We start from the raw sequence: 22,805 nt of genomic DNA, 5'->3' as shown, positions 1-22,805 counted from the left end.
TTTTTTTAATTAATAATCGATACTTGGCGTCAAGAATCGATGCAGTAGATCACGAAAATTAGAATCACTATGCATCATCATGACGATTATTTTGCACACCCCTAATGTGTATATGTGTATATATATATATATATATATATATATACAAGTAAGATACTTATGTGTATATTACACATAAGTATCTTATGTATTATCATCTATGAAGTGAAAGTCTCAATCTTTATGTTTACCTTAGAAATAACCCATCGTAACTACAGACACCTTTGCTCTACGGCAGCTCAGAGGTGACAAACTAGTGACTGTAGAGATCGCTGTTAGGCTGGAAAGTGACTAAGGCAAGTTAGGCCTATAAAGTCTATACCGACCAAATAAATACAAAACTAGATGTGGACGTTGTGGAAGCCATTTTGTACCATGAAGGCCTCGGTATTGTTGGAGGGGGATAAGCAGGGGCGGGGATCCATTTCGCAGTGAATTACGCACTCTAGCTTTAAGTTGAAAAGGAAACAAAATTCAAGATGCAGAACCGGCTTAGAAAATAATCATGAGTCAGAAAAATAAATGTTTCCAGCTAGCAGAGGGGTCAGCCAGTTAGCCAGTCATCCTCTTTGTTTGTCTACAAGGCAGTAAGGTCCAGCTGTAGATCATGTTATGCAAAAAAGATAATAATTTCAATGTAACCGAAAAACATTAACACTTTTGAATCAGAAAATGTATTTTTTTTATCATTTTAATTTGTGCAATTCGATTGTTGATGGAAAAGCAGCTAATGTTTTACAGGCTTTTATAACTGAGAAAAAAATAAAAACGGTGTGAAAGTAATTCTATTTCATCAGATCAACCTCTTAGTCTGTTTTATAAATTCAATTAGATGCTGCTTGCTGTTGTAACATGATGAAATGTGAAAGTATTCACACAAAATTATCAATTTCCTTTGAAATTGATAATTTTGCAAGGCACTGTACACACACACATATACACACACACCCACCCACCCACACACACACACACATAAAAAGTCAGGTCAGTATTAAACTGTCCTTTTTACATCTCATCTTCAGCAGGGATTTGGTAAAATTGTATTTCACTGAAAAAGGGGGCAGCCCCCCCCTCCCCAGATGAATCTGCTTCCTGAGGATTCATCAATCTAAAAACTTTTAACATTTCGAAGATGGAAAAAACTGTCCAGGTGAGAGAAACTTGTATCCGTTCCCAGAGGGAAGCTTGACGCCTCCTTTAGTGTTTGTTGGAAGATTCGCCGATGGAGCCAGAGGAGGTTTGGGCTCTAGTTTGGGGTTTTCCTCATGTTTCCTGCCGGACGCGCGTCTGGGCGAGAGATTCAGCAAACCCAGAACATCTTTCTGAACTGTGCTCATTTTTTTATTCCCACCTCTGAGTAAAGCCGGCGCCTCCTGTTTCTGGCCCACGCCGGTCCAGAAGGCCTTCAGGTTGTTCATTCCCTGGACCTTGGTGTCCTGCTTTGGCTGGCCGGGATCAGGGGCGTTCGCCGGGCTGGAGGAGGAGGAGACGGAGCCTGTGGAGGAATAGGAGAAGGCTGGAGATGGGGCGCTGTTGGCGGGACAGCGAAAAGGCGATACGTCGCAGCTGTAGGATGAGCCTGAGTGTTTCAGTTTGCGATGCTCGTCTGAGCAGGCGAAAAGGAGCGGAGAGTTCTTCTCCCTCACAGGGAGAGACGAGGAAGGAGAAGAAGGAGAGGACGTGTTGATCTTCTGCAGCGATGACGAACGGGACGGTGGTTTAGGAGGAGTCAGAGGAGGCCTTGGATCAGAGATGGGGAGGGTAGAAAGATGCTTGCGGACGGAGAAAGGAGAGGAGCAGGTTTTCAGGCTGGCTCTGCTGGGAGGTCTGCTAAAAGCGCTGGTCTCTGACGGCTGGAAGCCACACGCTCCCCTGGAGGGCTTAAATGTTGGAGTGGTGGGCGTGGACAGAGACGGCTGCCTGGCGAGAGGATCCTCCTGGCCCTCGGCTCCTCTCACTGCTTTCACACGGCTGTTTGCTTTCTGCAGCGTCTCCACGGCTTGCATGTGGTTGTGGGTTTCCTCCAGGATCTTTTTGGCCAGTTCGTGGGGATCCAGCTGTCCGGCGGGTCCCATCCTCTCTTCCTGGGACTTAACGGTGCTGTCTGTTTCAGTGCTGGACTGGTCCGACTCTGAGCTGCTGGCTTTCCCTTTAACCGTTCGCTTAGGCAGAGAGCTGCAAGAGATAAAGGAAGAGAGGTTTGAACAGAGAAATGCTTAAAAACAACAAATCAAAGGCTACATGAACCAGCCTGGCTAATGGGACACATAAAACATAACACTGTACTAAGAAAATAAAGGTTTTGAAGTGGCCTAGTCAAATTTAAGCCTGATGGCTTATTTGTGTAAACTGTAAACGTACATTTTATGGTTTGTAGGATCCGTCAGCATCAGCGGAGGAGCTTTAAGCGGGGAGGTCGGCGTGCTGAGGCTCCCCTTGGAGGACAGCGTCAGATTCTGGCCCGCCGCGCATCCTCTCCCAGAACCCCCTCTGCCAGTTCGATGTCCCGCGGGGAGCGGCAGCGTGTCGCATTCCCTCCCTGCGCGTCCCAGCGGCTCGCTGCTTATAATGGAGAAGCCCTCGTACTCCTCGTCATCGACTCCCGCCAGCGCTCCTCTGTGATTGGTCAGCCGGCCCCTGGACAGGCCGCCTGCGTGGCGGTGAGAGGGGTGTGGGCCCGGTCCTCCCACCTGCTTCTCTGGCTCCTGTGGATGTGAGCGATGGCTGATGATGTCGCTTCCCGCCGGCTCAGGGCGGGAAAGGAAGCTGAGAGAGGAGGCGAGGGAGCTGAGGCTGTAGACGGAGATGGCGTCACAGGAGAGGTTGTCTGAGCAGCCTGGGGGTGCGAAGGAGGGCTGAGGTGGGAAGCAGCTGAGAGAGACGGGCAGAGAGTGAGGCTGGGAGGCCGACTGCGAGGAGGAAAGAGACTCCAGGGACGAGGAGCTGTCCATGCTCAGCCGCTTGGGAAGCTCTGTGGAATCTTGATGAGGAAACAAAGATGATCAACCAATAAGCCTGCTGAGAAACGGGGTCAAAATGATTCGATTTAGAGGAAAATATATCGATTTTTCTCACCAAACAAGGCAAGAAGAGCCTGAAGTGCAAAATGCATGTTCCGCCTGCTGGCTTGTTTTCCAGTCTTTAACACGACTTCCTCCTGACCGACCTCACACAGATCAAAGCCTGCAAAACATGCAACGCTACATGAGACCAGAGAAAACTAATTATACCTGACATTAAAAAACAATAACACTTTCCCACAAAGAACGCAAGACGAAGCCGAGGACAAAACCTCTGCAGTATCACACTGTGAAAAATATTCACACTCCTTAATATTCTCTCAGTTTAGTCATGATACAACCAAAAAACTTCAATGCACATATTGACCAATAGAAATGATGCATCCTCACTCCAGAGGAAAGCCCGCCCCCAGAAGGAGAGATAATAGATCCGTGAAATGCAATTTTTCAAGAAACTCATTCTGAAAAACAGAAAAGTGAAAATTTAAAAGTATAAAATCTTTAAATTATAAAACAAAAAGAAAGTTAAAAATCTGTTAAAAATCTTGAAAACCTACTAAATTAAATAAAAAAAAATTTTTTTTGGAAAAAAAAAGAATAATTCGAAATAAAATATGAAAAATAAACATTAAAGTTACTCTCAGGTATATATCAACTTTTATATTTTTTATATGTCTTTTATTAAAATGTTTTTCAAAGTGGGCTGTACAGTGGTGCAGTGGGTAGCACTGCTGCCTTGCAGCAAGAAGATCCGGGTTTGATGCCCAGCTCTTCCTGCATGGAGTTTGCATGTTCTCCCTGAAGCTGCGTGGGTTCTCTCCAGGTACTCCGGCTTCCTCCCACAGTCCAAAAAGATGAATATAAATATGTTTATTTATTTGTATTTTTTTTCTTCAAATTTCCATCTACAAAGTGTGTTTGCAACAATAATGGAACACATTTCACCTTACATTGAATGAACATTTTCCATTTGACAAAAGTTTAAACTTTTCAACCTTAACAATTTAGTCAATAACTTTAAAACAAAAGCAGCACAAATGAAATGTTTTGCTGCACAAATGGAGCCAATTAAATTAGATTAAAACTATTTTTGTTTGTTTTGGAGAACCACCCTCAATCAGATCCTGGAGGAGCATGTGCTGATCCTAAACGTTCATGTGGGAATTTGATCCTCCTAATCTGTTATACTGTCTGCTTGAAAAAAAAAATTGAAAACCAACAAAATATTTTCTTGAAAAATCTACTTTTGAAAAACGAAGATTTTGAAATTTTGCGGGCTTAGCTTCGAGTCAATGAGTCGAAGCAATCAGCTTGTTTTCCTTAGATAGAAAACTTTGAATCAATTTGACTGTATGATCTGGTTGAAGTGTAAAGTGCCTTGAGATGACTTATGTTCTGAATTGGCGCTATAGATATTAACTGAATTGTGTTAAAAATGTAAAATCTGTAAAAAAAATACATTTTGGGACAATATAGTGTGATAAAGTGTACATTTATATACATGTTTAAACCAGAATGATTTGACATTTAAATGTGATTTCCCTACAGTTTAAAAAAACAAACAACGAAATATTAAAGAAATCTGAGGAAACAGTAAAGTTACTGTAAAAAAAAAAAAAAAAAAACTTTTCTTTTTTTCCATTTCAAGTTTTCTTTCTGGTGCACCTTTTTTCAGATATCTATTTACAAAACATAATCTTTGCCTCCAACATTAACGTAACCTAATTCACTCCATATTCCACTGTCATTCTAAGCCTTTTGGCTACTTTTTAGATTAATGCCATCCTTTCCATTCACTTTAGTTTTATTCTCTGAGGTCATAACAGAACAGCCAGATCTATACTGACATTAAATCACAAACAGGTCACTAATAATCCTTTCTGCAGCGGGAGCTGCCTAGTTGCTTGTTCTCCATATAAATGTGAAAGGTTTGCATTTTAGACCAGGTGTGTCTCTGTTTCCCTGCAGTGGACCAGTGAGCTACTACCTCATCCCGATCTTGTAAAGCAGCCTGAACTGATTGTAACGACTTTACTCTGCTTTGCGTTGGTTGTCAGATAAAATCTCAATAAAATAGATACATTAAAGATGGCAGAGAACAAAAAATGAATTTGGCGACTCACCGAGTGCAGCCAGGAACTCATGGCAACCCGGGAGCCTCCAGAGCTGGACGCTTATCGATACCTGAACGGGAGCCAGCGGGAAGTCTTGGTCTTTGTCGCCTGACTGCAGCTGCACCAGCACCTGATGAAGCTTCAGAGAGGAAGAAAGATGTGACCAAAAGCATGGACTGATTCCTCCAACCTCATTCCCTGAATGCCTTTCCTACCTCTGACATATTTCTATCATCACATTTGAAAACATACACTTCAAAAAGCAATCCTCTAACAAACACATCAGGAGTTTTAACGCATTTGGGAAACAGAGTTTCTGTGAGGCCGACTGGGCTCCTTCTGAAACCCTCTAATTCAGTAATTTCATGAGGAAACACTTACCATCCCCACCATGCTTTTAACTGCCTTTGAGATGCATGAATAAAGAAGAGGACACAGAGCTTTAGAGTTTTTCTTTGTGTGTGAATCCTGGCTTTGAGGCCCTGCAGATTCAGTCATACATGGATGAACATCAGTTAATGGAAATGATGAGTGAAGATGATGCTGCTGCTAGGCCCACAGGGAACAACCACCAATGGAAGAACCAAAGTGGAACTTTAAAAGCTCCTTTTTAAAAACAACACGTTTAACAGCATTTAGAAATGAAAGAATATGAGATGAACATGTCAGGATAGGAAAGGCAAACAGGACAGAGGTGGGTAGTAACTAGTTCCATTTACTCTGGTACATCTACTTTAGTAACTTAAAAAAAAAAAGTACTTTTAGGAGTAGTTTTACAGCCTTGTACTTCTTACTTTTACTTGAGTAAAATGTCTGATTACTCCATCCATTGTGAGTTACTTATAGGTATAGAGGAGGATGCTCTTTTTCTGAGTGGATGATCTAAATAAGTGGTTCTCCTAATTGTCAATCATTCTGGTGATATGTTTACGTGAGGCTTCCTATGTACTCATCCCCATATTAATTATTATTTAATAATTTCTTAAATACATAAATGGTTAATTTAATTATCTAATTTTACATTTCATTATTAAACTGTACATTTAATTTTTTAGTGGGTTATTAAATAAATAAATGTTACATTTCTTTATTTACTTTAAATAAATTTTATGTTACATTTATTTCTTCCATTAATCATTTACAGCTATTTATTTCAAGCTATTTTTCTTTGTGTCCCCTTTGTCCCTCTATAGAATCTACCATAGCTGAATGTTTCTGGTACCTTGTGAATGAGCTGTTCTCCTGCTTCAGACGTTGTCACCAGTTTACAGAGGGCCTGCAGAGCCGGAGGGCTCAGACCTGGAGGGATTAAAAACAGGGTTGGCACACCTTTAACTGCAATATGAGCTTTAAAATGAGCTGTTGGTGGGTTAAATGTGACCCAGGTTCTTAATTAAGCAGTGTGACTGATAGGAGAGGAGAGTTTGAATTGAATAATGAAACAGCTCCGGTACCGAGCAGAGACTGCAGCGTGGTGCTGCACTGCTGCAGATGATCTCCAGGGTCAGACGTTGGGAAAAACACAGCGGCAGGGAGGCCGGCAGCGCAGCCGGAGACTTCCAGCCGGAAACCCACCGCGGACAGGAGGGCCTGCCACCCGGGAACTCCCCCGACCTTAGGAGCAGAGAGGAGACATGAGGAGGAGCAGACTGGGGAGAGGAGGGTGGGATTTAAAGACCACAACACAGACCTTGTTCTCCACGCTTTGCTGTGATGTGTACATCGGGTTACAGTGGCCGCTCTGAATGCGCTGCAGGGACTTTTCCACCTGTGGAGAGGCATGTGTTAAAATACTGGGGGACTATTAAATCTCCATTCAATCAGGTAACAAACACAGCCGCGTTGTCTCTTTACAGACTAGCAAACAGCTTTGCACAGCTGTGAAGCGGAACAAAAATAAAACATACAATTAAACAAAGCCTATATACAGTTTACTACTGTATGTTACTTTACTATTAACTGTTAAACAAGTGTTTGAAATAAGGAATTTAGATCAACAAAATGTGATTTGTAAAGAAAATTAACCCCAAGCATCACTTTAAAGGTGCATAGTCACATTATAATCAGAAACCATTTATTATGATAAATTACACCAAGTGTCTGTCCTGGCAATCCTTAGATAGCTTAGATCATTTTTGAGCTTGAAAAGAATTCCAGCAACGGGTGCAATGAGACGATCTGCTGGCAGAACTGTAGAACTATCAGTATGATCAAAGACCCAATAATAATTGTAAAATAAACAGATGTACAGCAACTCTATTACCCCTTTCCCGTTGGCTGATTTACTTTTGTAAACCCGGGAGCAATGAGCTTTTAGTGGCAGTGGGAATGGCTCCCTTACATGCGTTAACCTGTGTCAAGTGGTTAAAATTGCCTTGAAATGCCTCAGCTTCAGATCAGCATAAAGTGGGAACACCCGAACTGGGTCGACCCACTAATTTACGTGATACCATTGAGCGCAGTGTAAGGGTGTCAACACACTGTGGCAGTCATGCCTAAGTTAACAAGCAGAAACAACCCTGCTTACATTTGATAAACTGGTCAGAGGGATTCAGAGGGACAAAAGAATGAAACAATACAGCACACTGACTACGCTCTGGTTCCCTCCATTGTTTACTTCCCTGATTTCTGTCACACTGGTGACATCATTTGTAACTTTCTGAAGAGTGTGACAGTCTAGCCTGGATAGCTTTACCTTCCTCTTCAGTGAAGACCAACATTCAGGCGTTTTCCTCAGCTCTGTTCCTGTCTGATCCCTCATAGAAGCAAATGTTTTTTTGTGTTTTTTCACAATGAATTTTTGACTTTTACTCATTATATCCTCACTTCCCTGGGAGGAGCTAACTGGCTTAGCCATAGTAGGCTCCTTCATCAACAGGCTCTGTATTAGTCCTTCTTTGTTATTGTAAATATAAACAAAGGGCTTTATTTACCAACAAACTGAAAAAAAAACAATGCATAAAACAAAAATAATGAATAATACACCAGCAGAGCGCAGTAATCTTAAAAAAAAACTGGTGTATAAATTCAAAACACATCAAATAACTTTGCACATTTGAAAAGAAAGGCGATAAGAAAGGGGTCTCTATTTTAAATTCGTAGGGAAGCGGCTGTTCCAATCTCTGCAGTTCTGAATTGTCTCGAGTGGTGCACGACTTTACACGAGTGAATAAAGTGAATGTGATTGGCTGTTTATCAAGAGGGCGGGATTGTTGTGGCGGAAGGTTTGCAGCAGGTTTGCAAGAAGGTTTAGTTTTGGCCGGTTTGTCTGAAGCATCTTGCTAACCAGTTAGCAACTTAGTGCTAGTAGGTTCCCAATGGGAAATTACATTGGGACCAAGTAGCACTAAATTGGTGACTTAGAAACGACACTGACAAGGAACGCTATGGACAGAGGAAACATGCAAGAGGAGGAGAGTTTTGTGTCGGAGGTCGTGGCTGAGTCGTGAAAACAAGTTATAATTCTCAGAAAAAAGTCAGAATTCTGACTTTTTTCCCATATTAAACTGAAATAATATTTAAAAATCAGTTAACTTTTTTTTTTCTTTTTCAGTGGCCCTAATCCCCTTCCGTACCTTTCTGTTGAAATAGGTTGACCATAAACAACAACAAAGTAGGCTAAATCTTTATTTTTTAATACACAACTCTTTTTTTTTTAATTTCAATTAAGAAACATATTTCTATAAAAACATTTATGGAAAAGTTTTGCTTCCATCTCCCCACAGTTTAAATGAAGTTCAATCAAAGCAGAGTGGGGGGGGAGCTTCATACGTGTAAAGAGAGCTCACCAAGTGCAGCAGCACCCTGAGGGCATCCCTGGCTTTCTCTGGGTACTGCAGGATCTCTGCCAAGGCCTGTCCGACCAGCGACATGGGACTGTTCAGCTTCACATCGCTGCCTATCAGCATGTAGCCTGAAGGAAGACAAACAGCCGGCTATCAGAGAATACATTAAACTGGCAGCGATTGCCCCTCTGGTGCTTCAGCAGCAGCAACATCTGGAAACATCAGTCTCAGCTTCTTGGTTAGAGTCCTCTCTCTGCATCTCATTGATGCGATTCTTATAAAGACCAAGTAAAGTCCAGGTGCAGGACTAGATCTGCAAATACCAGAACTGCAATCCAGCTCAGATCAAACAAACTCCCAGCACCTCATGGTAAATCACTGCCTGGATTTATAAGGGCTTGAAAAACGTATTCAAACCTCTTGAACCTTCTAACATTTTGTCCCATTATAACCACAAACATTAATATCTATTTCATTCTAATCTTCTGATCAGCACAGAGTGCTTTACAACTGTGAGGTAGAATGAAAATTATACTATAGCTCTTTTTTTTAATAGAACAAAAGGGCATTGTGCAAAAGTATTCAGTGGTTCAAAGTGGTTCAAAAAAGTATTGATTGTGGGGGACAATCAATACTTTTTTTAAGCACTTTTTACTGTGATTACATCTTTAAGTCTTTAAATGTTTGTCTCTATCAACTTTAAACATCTAGGGACTGAAATGTTTGTTTATTCTTCTTAACACAGCAGCTGAGAGTGTTGGGGAACAACAGTACATTTTTTTTTTAGATCATTCCACAGAAAGAAAAAGAATTAGAGGTAATTCAAGTAATTTGGAACACATTACTTAAAATCTAATTAAATGAATTGTTAGGTTTTTTTTATTGCAGAGTTAAAATCACTCATTGGGTCTTTTCAAAATGTATTTTGAAATATAAAATTCATCCCCAAATGTACGTGAATAAATCATATATGGAGTTAATTTTGTGCCATTGTTGTCGCAAGCAAGGAACACATTTTTTAATCGTAATTTGAAAAAAGTGAAATGAAATTTTAGAATCAAAAAAATTTTTTGAGAGTAATTTAGCTGCTTTTTATTTTTTTATTGTTTTCGAAATTTATGTTTTAAATTACCTATTTAGATTAAAAACTTTAAATCGCTTTTTTATACAATTTTATATATTTAATTTGCATTTGAAAATATAAAATTTGCCGTCTGAAGTAAAAAAAAAAAAAAGATCTTTTAAATTCAACTTGAAATAATGCAATTTGTACATTTTTATCTGAAGACAGAAATAAATAAATAAAATAACTGAAAAAAATCAAATAAGTTTTTTTAATTAAATTAGAAAAAAAATGGGAAATGCAGCAAAGTTTAACTTAAAGCCCTTTTTTCATCACACTTTTTAAAATCGTTTTTCAGGAGTTTTTCCATTCTTTCATTTTTTTTTTTTCTATTTCAGTTTCTGAAATTTTTCTTAGCTTGCAAAATAATGGTACAACATTCACCCCATAAAACTGCTCTTGAGTGAAATTTTTTGTATTTTTGGGGGCTGTTTTTTTGTTCTTTGGGTTCCTCTTGCTCACCAGCCCAGTTGGAGGGGTGTGAGAAGTGCTTGCTGCTCTGCAGGTTCTTCATGGCCTCTGTCAGAGCCACGCTGGCTTTGGTTCCACTCAGGAGGGCAGCGTAGAAAGTGTGCATGAAGAGTTTGGAGGCGGCGATCTGCACCGGCCACAGAGAGACGCACACACACTGAACGCCTGCAGCCAAGAAGGCACGGGTCAGACCCACTAATCCATCAGCCGTGACTCGGCAGCTGGACTCCGGGTACAACCTATAGCGGCACAGAATCAGACGTTAACTGGTGGCATCAGAGCTAACTAGCTGTTAACGTGTGAACAGGTTATACCTCAGAACCACCAGTTTGACTAAGAGGCACAGGTCCAGGATATCGGCAGCAGTGAGGAGGAAGTCGTGAAGCGGTGCACTGTCGCACGCCCCCTCCATTCCACAGACACTCTCCCCATCCTCACTTCTTTCCTCCATTCCTCTGAGCCTCTCTGGGCTGCTGTAAGTCCTGGGAAACAAATGCTCTGTCTTCCCTTCCTGATCCACAGCTTCTCCTAACGTCGACGTTCCAATCAGCGTGTTCTCCTTTCGCCGGCTGCTGGGCACATCCCCTAAGGTGTGCTCTTGGCTGGGGGCGAGAACCACTGCGGCGAGCTTCCAGGATATATGAGTTGCAAAGTGAACACACTCTGCCTGATTCAGAGCCGCTAAAACACGCTCCTTGGTGGCGTTCGCTCCGGTCAGGGGACGACAGCCCAGCTGTTCCCCCAGCGACAGAGCCTCCTCTTGGGCAGAGGGTAAGGGCCCCCACAGCCAGCGGTCCATGACACTAGGAGGCAGGCGAGGGGCCCCAACTACTGCAGCCACCGACCCTCCACCTGGAGAAAGAGAAGCCCCACTGGAGCGAGGACGAGCCTGAAGGGAGAACACGGAAACAACCACGCCTATAAGGTTAGGGTCAGATAAAAAGGTAACATCAGAGGAGGAATTGTCTACCTTGCTCGCAGCTTGCAGGCTGGCCAGTGAAGGGACGGAAATGATATTAAACCTTTCATACAGGTACTCATTAGACGAGCTGCCCTTAAGCAAGGCGAATGGGATCAGGTACAATTCTCCCTCCAGAACTACAACAAGCTGTCTGTTCCTGCCAACGGGTCCACTGCTGTGCATCAGGCCCTGTAGGGATTCAGGCAAGAGAGCAACAATAGCGTTACAACACCACAATGAAACAGGACGCCCATTTTCACCATGTGATCAACCATTTTGTCCATGTCATCTATGCTTAATTCAATTTTTGAGTATATGTGGAACTTACGATGGCATATTTCTCACATGTGCACCACATATTAAGATGTTTTTACGTGTGAATATCATTAGACCATCCTCTGTTAATGACTTTTTTTACACCCTGAGAGAAAAAAATCCCATAGATGTTACATGTGAAAGAGCATGTCAAACTGAAACAAACTGAAAATGTCATGTATGAAAATCACGTTAAGCTCATGTAGCACATGTGAATCTCATGGCAAAGCACATGTGTACACATGAATTTAGAATGTTTATTGTCAGTGGAATGAGAGTCAAAATGTACTTTGACTGGGAATCTCATGTGAAACAATGTATATCACTGTGATTAACGTGAAAACGTGAATCAAATGTGAATCAAATACAAGCTACGTGTGTATTATATGTGATAACACATAAATCACTTGTATTACTCGTGAACATATGTAAATCACAGTACTTTTACAATCAAACTTTCCATATCCCATGCAAAACACATATGATCCTCATCTTTCACATGTGGTTCTCGGCTCCCACATCAAATACCATAAATTGTAGAAGTTATTGTAATTTTCCGCATGTGTGTCACATTTTTACATCTTGTTCATGTAATCTGTGCTCTATTCAACTTTTGATCACATGTGGAACTTATGATGCCATATTTCTCACATGTGCACAATATTAAGATTTTTTTTAAATTGTCAATAATTTTGGATTGTGCCCTGTCTATTCCACTTTTTACATTTGTCGAAAAACCGGGACAGACAATTTCACATGTGAAAACTCATGTACCACACATTACCCTCATGTAAAAGCACATGTATACATGTGAATTTAGAATATTTATGTCAAAAGCATATGAGTCACATAATTTGACATGTGATTCACATGCAACCTATACAGAATATTTCCATCAATTTCATATGTGAAAGTCACATGTGAACAACTTGTTAACCATGTAAATTATATGTAAAAGCACATATATACGTGTGGATTTGGAATTTTTTATGTCAAAAGCATGTGATTCACATGTGAAACCATGTGTATCACATGTAAAGCACATGTGTATCACAAGTGAAAGCATGATGTTTACATGATACATTCCAAGTCTATAGTATACGTCTGCTTCTTCATAAGATGAACATGTGCATTGCATGTACCATGTGTTACTTTCACATGTGGTACAAAGCGTTTTGAATATACCACATGCAACCAATACAGAACATTTCCATCAATTTCATATGTGAAACACACATGTAAACAACTTGTAAACCATGTAAATCATACTTTAAAACACATATATACATGTGGATTTAGAATGTTTCGTGTCAAAAGCATGTGATTCACATGTGAAACCATGTGTAAAACATGTGAATCATATGTAAATTACATGTGTATCACAAGTGAAAACATGATTTTTAACATGATCCATTCCAAATCCCTGGTATACGTCTGCTTCTTCATAGGATGCACATGTGCATACCATGTACCATGTTACTTTCACATGTGGGACATGCCTTTTACATGTACCACATGCAACCTATACACAATATCTCCATCAATTTCATTTGTGAAAGACAAATGTAAACAACATGTAAACCATGTAAATCATATGTAAAAAGCACAGATATACATGTGGATTTGGAATGTTTCCTGTCAAAAGCATGTGATTCACATGTGAAACCATGTGTATCACATGGGAATCATGTGTAAAGCACATGTGTATCACAAGTGAAAACGTGGTTTTAACATAAAGCATTCCAAATCCATAGTATACGTCTGCTTCTTTATAAGATGCACATGTATATTACATGTACCATGTGTTACTTTCACATGTGGTACATGCGCATGTGATTTTCGCCTGTGAAATTTGTGGGATTTTTTTCTGAGGGAGACTAATAAAGAAAAAATGTTTTGTGTCACATACCCCTTCCATGGGTGCGATGAGTAAGTCATAAAGGGCTCGTAGAGGAGGTTTGCCAGCATGGATGGGTCGACACAGCGGGGAGGATAAGCCATCCTTCACAGGAGACACTGTAGTACTGTAAAGGCTCGTCATACTCCGACAGCTCCTGTTAGAGGCGGACATCAGGAAAACATTTCATAAGGTTATGATTAAACTGCAGGCAAATGGCGCTTAAATCTGCTTTTCATATGCAACTCACATCTGACTTTTTAATGGCAGCCAGAATGGCTTTTTATCCTCCAATAAAATCAGACTGTTTTCATTTCCACATGATGTACTAAATCGAATACGCATGCAATGGTTTTTAAACAGTGTTATCGTCCAGGCCTTGGCTAACCATTCAAACAAGAGTCATTGCTCCACACAAACACATTATAAATGGTCTTTGTTCTTCTGGTTATGTTGTAACCAATATATTTTTGGCGACAGTTGTTTTGTAATTAGATTGAGGCTATTTGTAGTGATGAATGTTACTTTTTCTAAAATAGAAGACATAGATCAGTGTTTTTTTTTATTCCTTTGGTATTTCTGCTTCTGGTTCTTGAATTCCCATCTGGCCTCAGCAGAATGCCGCTCAGAATGAGCAACAAAATGCAGCCGAATGTCTGCTGTCACCACATGCTCATTCTTTAAGGTCTTGGCTTAGGATCTGTTTTATTTTTATTTTTGAGTTTTTATTGGTTTAATTTCCATTTTGTATTATTCTAGTTGTTTTTGGTTATAAGTTTTTAATTCTCATGTATTTCCTGTTTAAGTTGCCACCCTTTTGAATGACTTAATCTACAAGCTTCTGTCTCTGCATTTGGGTCGTCCAAAACCTCCTTCAACCTGTCCATGAGAAGGTATGCATGTCTGAATTTGTAACTGCGAGTCAATAAACTTAAAATATAACATTTGCTTTTGTTTCTTGCTGCCAACTAATACATACATGTGACATCAGATGTTTCATTTATGAGAATATAAGTATAGAAATTAGAAGTTTGCAAAACTAGACATAAAAATCACAAATTTAAAAGTGCAAACTACAAACTTACAATTCATTTTCGCAAACTGTACTTGTAATTCTGTGACTTGTATTTGTAGGTTTGAGGTTTTGCACTAATTATGCATTTTGTATTTGTGTGCGTAAATTTATTATAGCCTATTAATATATTAAATGTGTTAGTTGTGATTTATACTTGTGTTCTTTTATTGGTGGCAAGTTTGTAAGTTGTCTTCTTACCATCTACCAGATGAAACATCTGCTGTCAGAAAGGTTTAGAACAAATAGAAATCTTAAATTTAGACAATCTTATTGACTGACATTCACAAATGTAGAGACATGCATTTATTTTTATTGACAGTTATCGAACCCCATAGGAAACTTTTAACCGATCGAACTGTATGACTCATAGATACAGCGGTAAAAGTGCAGGCGGCCGGCAAACCAATTAAACCAGTTTACTAACGAAGAAATGAAGGAGGAGTTACTGCGTCAGTATTAAACCTTAATAACCCAAAGGGCAGGATGTATTTTTTTAGAGGACGTCTCTGGATGTTAATGATTAGAGTTCAGTGATGTGTTTATAAAGCTGAACTCAGACCTGTTGAAGCGGTTATTTCTGGACACCATGCGGAGGTAGCCCGTTGGGAGGTTGTTGTTCAGCTCCTCAAACTGTTGCTCTAAAAGATCTCCGGCTTCGCTCTCCGTCTCGCTGCTGGAGCAAACTCTGAAAACACAAAGATTCACAGGTGCGGCTCGGTGAACTTTTCTATCCTTTAGCTTCACAGCTTCTTTTTCAAATCCTTGAACTATGGACACATTAAATACAGCAAAAGTATTCACACCTCTTCAAACTTTTTTTGGTTATTGTGATGTCATCAAGGAATAATATTTATGTTTTTTTTCCCAATCAAATCATTGATATTAATTTTATCTGTTGTTAAATGAATCATCTGTTATAATTACTTCAAACATCACAGTGACTTTTTATAAGCTCCCTCTCTCTATTGCAAGGAGCTTAGAAACGTATACGTGACACTGATTGGTACGGAAGCGTATTGCAATCACCAAAGAACAGAAAATCAGACAGCTTAGCTCATAATTACGAGATCAGTATCTCGTAATTATGAGATAAGCTGTCTGATTACGAGATAAGATTATGAGATAAGATCTCATAAAGATCTGTCTAATTATGAGATAAGATTTCATAATTACGAGATCGGTATCTCGTAATTAGGAGATCTTATCTCTTAATTATGAGAAAAGATCTCGTAATTACGAGATAACAATCTTGTAATTATGAGATTTTAACACATAATTATTAGATCTTTTCTCATAATTACTGGAAAAGAGATCTTGTTTGTTCCCAGGTCTGAAGTGATGCACATTGGAGTTCTGCTCCTGTTTTCCACTTCATCAATAAGGTACCCAGCTTTAAACCAGGGATTACTACTTGTGGAGTAAGCATGCAGCCTTATGACCATATGCAAAAATCCGTCAACAGCTCCAATAATACAGATTCCGTATGGTTTTAGTTTTTCATATGAATCAAGGTGCCATATAAAGTTGGGACTTGGTCGTTTTAAACGATTCTGAAGCCTCAGCTGAACTCATTGAGGATCTAGGATTTTGGGAAGGTACCAGTGGATAGTTCTTTGGGAAACCACCAAGCCAGCTGAAATGCATTTCCTATGCATTCATTTATAACCATAAAGCATCCCGTGCAATGGCGTAATGACACAACAATAGGCCCCTAAGCAACATTATCTGGGTGGGCCCCATATGAAGTACAACACCTGATAAAGGTTCAGGAAACAGCGACGGTTCCATAAATCAGCCAAGAAGAAACAATTATGCAAATCCCAGTAGTATATGATCACACATCACACATGGGAAAAATAGTGACTGCGCACCTTGAATGGAACCAGTGGTAAGAGCGCACTACCACACACTTCTTCATTCTTCACCTTCACTAGACATGGATATACTTTAGTATATTAGCACAACAAGCCATGGGGCTACATTCAGCTTCACAGCCCCCCTCCTCACCCACGCTCTCTCCATTCATCTCCTGGTGGCAATCTTTATTCACTGCAGCAGCAACGTCCTCCTCTCCCTCTTCGGTTCTTTCAAAGAACGTGTTTATTTTGGGAAGTTTTTTCCGCTCTTCCAGCAGCTCTTCTTTCCTTTTTCTTTTCTGGAATCCACTTAAGTACCTCTTTTTGCTATCCATCGTCGCTAACACATTGTCATAACGGTTATTGTTTTAATCTACGCTCTGGGTTACTCATAATTCCACGCCGTATTGTAAAAAATAAAAACTCAAATACATTGTTCTTTTAAGATCTTTATTGCGGTTTGAAACATATCATATGAGTGTATTTTTTACCAATCGTCTAATGAACTACACACAATTATTAACATAGTAATTAAAAGCACCACTGTCTTCTTTGCTATTGATGTCGTGTTTAAACGCCTCACCATCATGCTGAAATCTGGCAAGTTTTCCTTATTTCACTTCAGTATCTGGTGGGTTTAAGAGGAATTTTACATTTTTACATTTGCACAGAGACGTCTTACTCTACAATTGCGTAGGGGGCCCACCAGGTGTCAGTTATGGGCCCCTAAGAAGTCGTGGGCCCCATTAGCTCTCTGCTTACCGATATTTACGCCATTGATCCAGTGCTGGTTTAATTGCTCCTGCAGAAACAGAGCGAAACATGTAGCGAAGCTCGGCGATGAATGTCCTTCCTAAACTCCTAAATATAACATATTATCTAATAATTACGAGATCTTTTCTCATAATTCTGAGTTTTTCTCTCATAATTATGAGAAAGGATCTCATAATTATGAGAGATAAAAACTCACAATTATGATATCGGTATCTCGTAATTATAGTTTTTTTTTTTTTTGGTGAATGCAATAGGCTTCCATAGATGCTTCTGTGATAGAAAGATTTCATATAATCGTTTTGAAACGTCTCTTTTCTAAAGAACGTCATCTTGGCCTGTTTTCCAGTGCAGTCCTGTTTCTCTGACCGCGACAGGGCCGCCTTTTACAGCTGCTTTTTGTATCTTTGCTTCTGTCTCCTTGAACCCCAGTCGGCCTCAGCAGATGGCCGCTCACACTGAGCCTGGTTCTGCTGGAGGTTTCTTCCTGTTAAAAGGGAATTTTTCCTCTCCACTGTCGCTACAAGCATGCTTAGTGTGAGGGTTTGCATTTGAGTCGATGCAATCAACTGGTTTTCCTTAGATAGAAAACTTTGAATCAATTTGACTGGATGATCTGGTGAGAGGACATGTGTTGTGAATCAGCGCTATAGAAATAAACTGAATTGAATTGAATCTCAACACTGACCGAACTCTGTAGTGGTTTCTAGGTAAGATTCACTGGATGACAGGATGATATGTTCCCAGGAGGAAGAAAATAAATGTTCCTTCCTGACTTGAACATGGCTCTGCCTCATCTCTTTAAGAACCCACAGAACTATAACAGCACAAACTCTGCTGCCTTTATGTTCTTTACTTTCTCTGCAATATCCCTACTTGCATGGTTTAGATTGTTTTCACTCCGAAATAGTATGAGTAAACAGTCCTGCTGTTCTGTTTCTGGAACAGTGTAAACCATGTTTAATTATTATTGCAAAGCATATTTCATTTTGGTCAAATAAAGCAGGTTTGTGATTGTAACATTACAAAATGTAAAGAAAAAGTAGGACTCAATACAGTCCGAGAGATTAGGATTAAATACTGACATTTTAGACATGCAGTTGTCTGACAGTATTTAGTAATCTTTGAAAACATTTGAAAAGAAAAAATAAACTTATTTGGGGAAAACAGTCTGAGGTTTGAGTTCAAATCTTTTTTATTAAAAGGTTTTTGAAAGTTTAATTTCTGAATTCCATTTTTTTCCATTTTCAAAAATATTTTTTTTTTATATTTACAAAAGCTGTTTTTTTTCAACAAAAATGTAATAAATTTCACTCCATAAATCAACAGTTTTCTCTAAAGTCCAGCTGAAAACTTCAATCTAGTAGTTTTAGAATCCTTTGATGCTTGAAACACTTTGTTTTATCCTAAAATATGCTAAAACTTTACTTACTTAGAACTAAAAAAAAAAAAAAAAAAACTAAAATATGCTAAAACTTTACTTACTTAGAACTAAAAAAAAATAAAAAAAAACATATTTTCACTGTACACATTTTTTTGTTGCTTGTGGCATCCCAGAGGTCATGCCGCCCAGGGCAGAGAGTCACATCCTCAAAGCATCAGAACACATTTTAAATCGCGGCCATTTTGTTGAACTAGAAGACTTGTTTTTCTTTGTGTTAATGTCTACCTGCTGTGATGGCTGTCCACTCCCAGTGCCTCTCTAGCGCTGCAGATGTACTGATCCAAAGACACAGAACCTCCTCCATGAGGACTCCTAGCACCGTCCTGGAACTCAGAAGTGTCTGGCCCTCCCTCACCCAGGTACACCTCGTTAAACTTCACGATGCCTGGTAATGGTGTGAGGAAAGAGACAGAAATTTGAGTACTTTGTGTTCACTCGACTTCCTGCGTTGGATTTAAAAAACAGAGCTGGGGCAATTATCTTTATACAGCAATAAAGGATGGATGAGGCTCAAGGCTTAACAGATTTTACCCTTCAGGGTGTTTTTTTATTGAAAAGGATTGATCGGGATCCTCAATAACAAAAATGTTTGTTTATTTTTGAGAAAAAAACTATGATTGTATGCTTTGAAGTCGTATGGAAGCGGCCGTTCCAACCGTTGCATTTCCAAATTCTCCCGAGTGGTGCACCACTTTACACGAGTGAATAAAGTGAATTTGATTGGTTGTTTATCGGGAGGGCGGGATTCTTGTGGCAGAAGGTTCGCAAGCAAGTTTAATTGTGGTCGGTTTGTCTGAAGCATGTTGCTAACCAGTTAGCAACTTAGTGCTAGTAGGTTCCCAATGGGAAATTCCATTGGGACCAAGTAGCACTAAATTGGTGACTTAGAAACGACACTGTCAAGGAACGCTATGGACAGAGGAAACATGCAAGAGGAGAAGAGTTTGGTGTCGGAGGTCTTGGATGACTCTCTTCTGTCATCCATTTTTTATTTATAGAGGAGGAAAGCGGGGATGAAGATGTTGTGGAAGAGGACGCCAGGGCGGCAGAAGCTTGGTTTGGTGTAGAAGGCTTACAGTCGTACATGTTTGAACCCTTGCCTCACAACGCTGCCAGTTCTGTTAGCTCTACGCCTGCTGAAGACACAGACGTCCATCCCTGTGAACACTGGGACGGAACTCAATGGGAAAGGAAATTATTCTTATTTCTTATTTCAACCGTTGCGTTTATTAGCTGCGACTGTTGAACCTTTGATGACTGTTGAACCTTTGATGACTGTTGAACCTTTGATCCACAAACCAAACTCTGCACCTATTGCACATTATCGGGCATCAATGCTGCTGAACGTTTAACTTTTAGCCCTTTAATTGTTCATCTCATTTCTATTCTCAATAACGCATTTTTTGCACAAATGCCTATTTGCACTGAACCACTGCAACTTGCACATTGTCTCTTATCCTATGCACTGTTCACACTTTGACCACTGCTGCACTTTTAGTATAACTCGTGACATTTGAAATATCAATGCAATGTTCATAAGCTGTATGTAACGAATTTCGTTCTGTATGCACTCTGTGCATACAAAATGACAAATAAAGAGGCTAAGTCTGTCTAAGTCTAAGACATATGAAAAGAGATGATATGACCAATAATTGTGATTGACAGATGACCGCTGATATATGATTGGCCGAATTTAGGTGTTCAGGCTGACGAATAACTAACTGGCCTGCAGAAGATAATGAAAAAAAAAAACTGATTTTAAAAAAAGATTTTTTTTTTTTCATATATAATTTTTTTTATTTTTTGGACACTATGGTCTGATAAACAATACATTTATATACATGTTTAAGCCAGAATGATTTGACATTTAAAATATGATTTCCCTACTACTTAAAAATCAGTTATGCAATTTGTAGGATTGTCATCCCGGCCAATCAAATAATAGAATCTTACAGAAGTTGATTGATTTTGATTCAGCACACATAGAAATCAAGATATGTGCTAAAAATAACCATATTTGTGTTAACAAAAGTTGCACACCTGTGCCTGGAGAAATCAGCCAGCTGTACAGAAAGCCTCCTGCCAAGGAGTAGTAGAGGATCAACGCCTTTTGACCATTGACCGTCTCCAGGATGTGCTCCACAGTGACCGGGATGTAAGGGTCAGCGCTCGCTGCTTGCTTGCTTCCTCTCTGGCGCTCCACCAGGAGATCAGCAAACGCACGCGTCCGCCCTCGCTCTGCTATGGCCAGGGCCTCGTCATGCCGCCCTGGAAGGAACCGCCGGAACATGAGGATGACTCAAACAATCAGGGGGCGAGCTGGAGTACATACTTTGTGACAAGTTAAAGCTCACAGCTACAAAAGAAAACAAACAAAAAACAAGAATTATGAAACAAATTCACCTAGGCTGACAAGGACTCTCTGGAGAGCCTGGTATGAGCTGGTTTGCAGATCAAACAGGGAGAGCTTGTAATCCAGATTTTGTTGAGTCTCATGACGGATTGTCTCGAACAGTGCAGACGCTCTGTAGAGCTGAAAGGCAGCAAACAATCACACAATAAAAAAAAACACCTACAACGTTATGTTCAAAAATTCCCGCTTTTGAATTTAAACCCTTTCCTTTTAAATTATACAAACTAAAAAAAATGCTACAAGCAGAAGTTACTGATTTCAGATGTTAAAACCACATTGAACCTGCAGTTACAATCCCCACCACTGGGTGGTGGGGATTGTAACTGCACACAGCCTGGTTCTGCTATTTGCAAAGACCCTTAAATCTGACAGGATAGTTCTCTTTTCAAATCAGCTTAAAAATAAGTTCATAAGAATAGGACTATTTTAGATTATAATTTTTATTATCTAATCTTTTGCTAAATTAAGACCTGTTGAGAAATTAGAGCCCAACAGAGGTGGGCAAAATAGCCCAAAAAATCTACTCAAATAAGAGTAGCAATGCTTAAACATTATTTTAATGACAAATAAAAGGATTTACCAGCGGATTACTCAGGCTAAAGTAAAAAAGTATCAGTTAGAAAGTACACTGGTGTACAGAGTAAGAGTTTGATCATGGGTTTAGAAATAATGCTGTTACTTAGACTGGCTTTTTAAAGACTAAAATAGATAACAAAAAAAAAAATGCAGATAGGAAACCAAAACATTTTTGCAACAGAAAGCCTATAAAACCAATCCTTATAGTAAGAAATGTATATATGTTAGGAGAGGGTAAAGAACTTCCTCTTACAACATCTAGCGTTTATTTTATATTTAGCTGATTGCTGAATAACTCGTTACATAATAGCAAGAAATTTTACTCAAGTAGGACATGGACATTAAATGGAAATTACTCCAGTAAGGTGAGAAGTACAGCAAAACTACTCAAATACTTAAGTAAAAGTTACTGAGTAAATGTAAATAGTTACTGCCCACCTCTGGTTATATGGCGTCAGAAATCTGCCAAAAGTGCACACTTTTAATAAATACTGATACAAGCAGCTTTATTTCTAACAAACGTATGTAAATCACTCTCTCAGTCACTTTTATAGGTCTGTAGATTTTCCCATGATAACATGTAGATCTGTTTCTGTGCACCCATCTCAACTTTTTCTCACTTTGAGGTTGGAACCAGCCAGAGAAAGTACACTGCCTGTGATTGGCTACTTTTCAGGAGATCCAGCCTCTTGAAACAGTTCTGTTTTCTTGCTAGTTGTGACTGGGTAACATTAACAAAACACCTTTAGGCTAATAGAATGCTTTTTGAGAACCAGCCTCCATCTGGCTTTCTGATAGTTCTTTGATTCTACCAACAGATGGCGACACATGCTTTTATGAGCTCATTGTTCCTGGTGCAGGAATTCGTCCATCCATCCATTTTCTAACACGCTTACTCCCAAGTGGGGTCGCGAGGGGTGCTGGACAGGGTGCCAGTCCATCACA

At 39.7% G+C, this 22,805-nt stretch overlaps 1 protein-coding gene across 3 annotated transcripts in view; it reads right to left on the bottom strand.

The window, feature by feature from the left end:
- Positions 1 to 596: 596 nt before the first annotated feature.
- Positions 597 to 22,805, bottom strand: part of LOC107086081 (tetratricopeptide repeat protein 28-like) — a 187,505-nt gene continuing 165,296 nt past the window's right edge. For 2 of the 3 annotated variants that reach the window (XM_015376830.1, XM_015376832.1), the window contains 17 exons: positions 21,275 to 21,404; positions 20,912 to 21,139; positions 19,097 to 19,256; positions 15,360 to 15,485; positions 13,738 to 13,882; positions 11,523 to 11,702; positions 10,867 to 11,441; positions 10,544 to 10,791; positions 8,962 to 9,086; positions 6,864 to 6,941; positions 6,628 to 6,787; positions 6,396 to 6,472; positions 5,555 to 5,578; positions 5,183 to 5,312; positions 3,115 to 3,222; positions 2,401 to 3,019; positions 597 to 2,214 (listed from right to left, as the gene is read on the bottom strand). In XM_015376830.1, the coding sequence (XP_015232316.1) occupies positions 1,158 to 2,214; positions 2,401 to 3,019; positions 3,115 to 3,222; positions 5,183 to 5,312; positions 5,555 to 5,578; positions 6,396 to 6,472; positions 6,628 to 6,787; positions 6,864 to 6,941; positions 8,962 to 9,086; positions 10,544 to 10,791; positions 10,867 to 11,441; positions 11,523 to 11,702; positions 13,738 to 13,882; positions 15,360 to 15,485; positions 19,097 to 19,256; positions 20,912 to 21,139; positions 21,275 to 21,404 (4,170 nt within the window). In that variant the 3' untranslated portion in view covers positions 597 to 1,157. The remainder of the gene's footprint in view (positions 2,215 to 2,400; positions 3,020 to 3,114; positions 3,223 to 5,182; positions 5,313 to 5,554; positions 5,579 to 6,395; positions 6,473 to 6,627; positions 6,788 to 6,863; positions 6,942 to 8,961; positions 9,087 to 10,543; positions 10,792 to 10,866; positions 11,442 to 11,522; positions 11,703 to 13,737; positions 13,883 to 15,359; positions 15,486 to 19,096; positions 19,257 to 20,911; positions 21,140 to 21,274; positions 21,405 to 22,805) is intronic. The other variant, XM_015376831.1, reaches the window with a different exon arrangement.

This window comes from Cyprinodon variegatus, unplaced genomic scaffold (assembly GCF_000732505.1).
Source record: "Cyprinodon variegatus isolate N-32 unplaced genomic scaffold, C_variegatus-1.0 Scaffold142, whole genome shotgun sequence".
Taxonomy (NCBI): Eukaryota; Metazoa; Chordata; class Actinopteri; order Cyprinodontiformes; family Cyprinodontidae; genus Cyprinodon; species Cyprinodon variegatus.
Note: the sequence above shows the minus strand (reverse complement) of the source record. Positions and strands in the feature narration are given on the sequence as shown.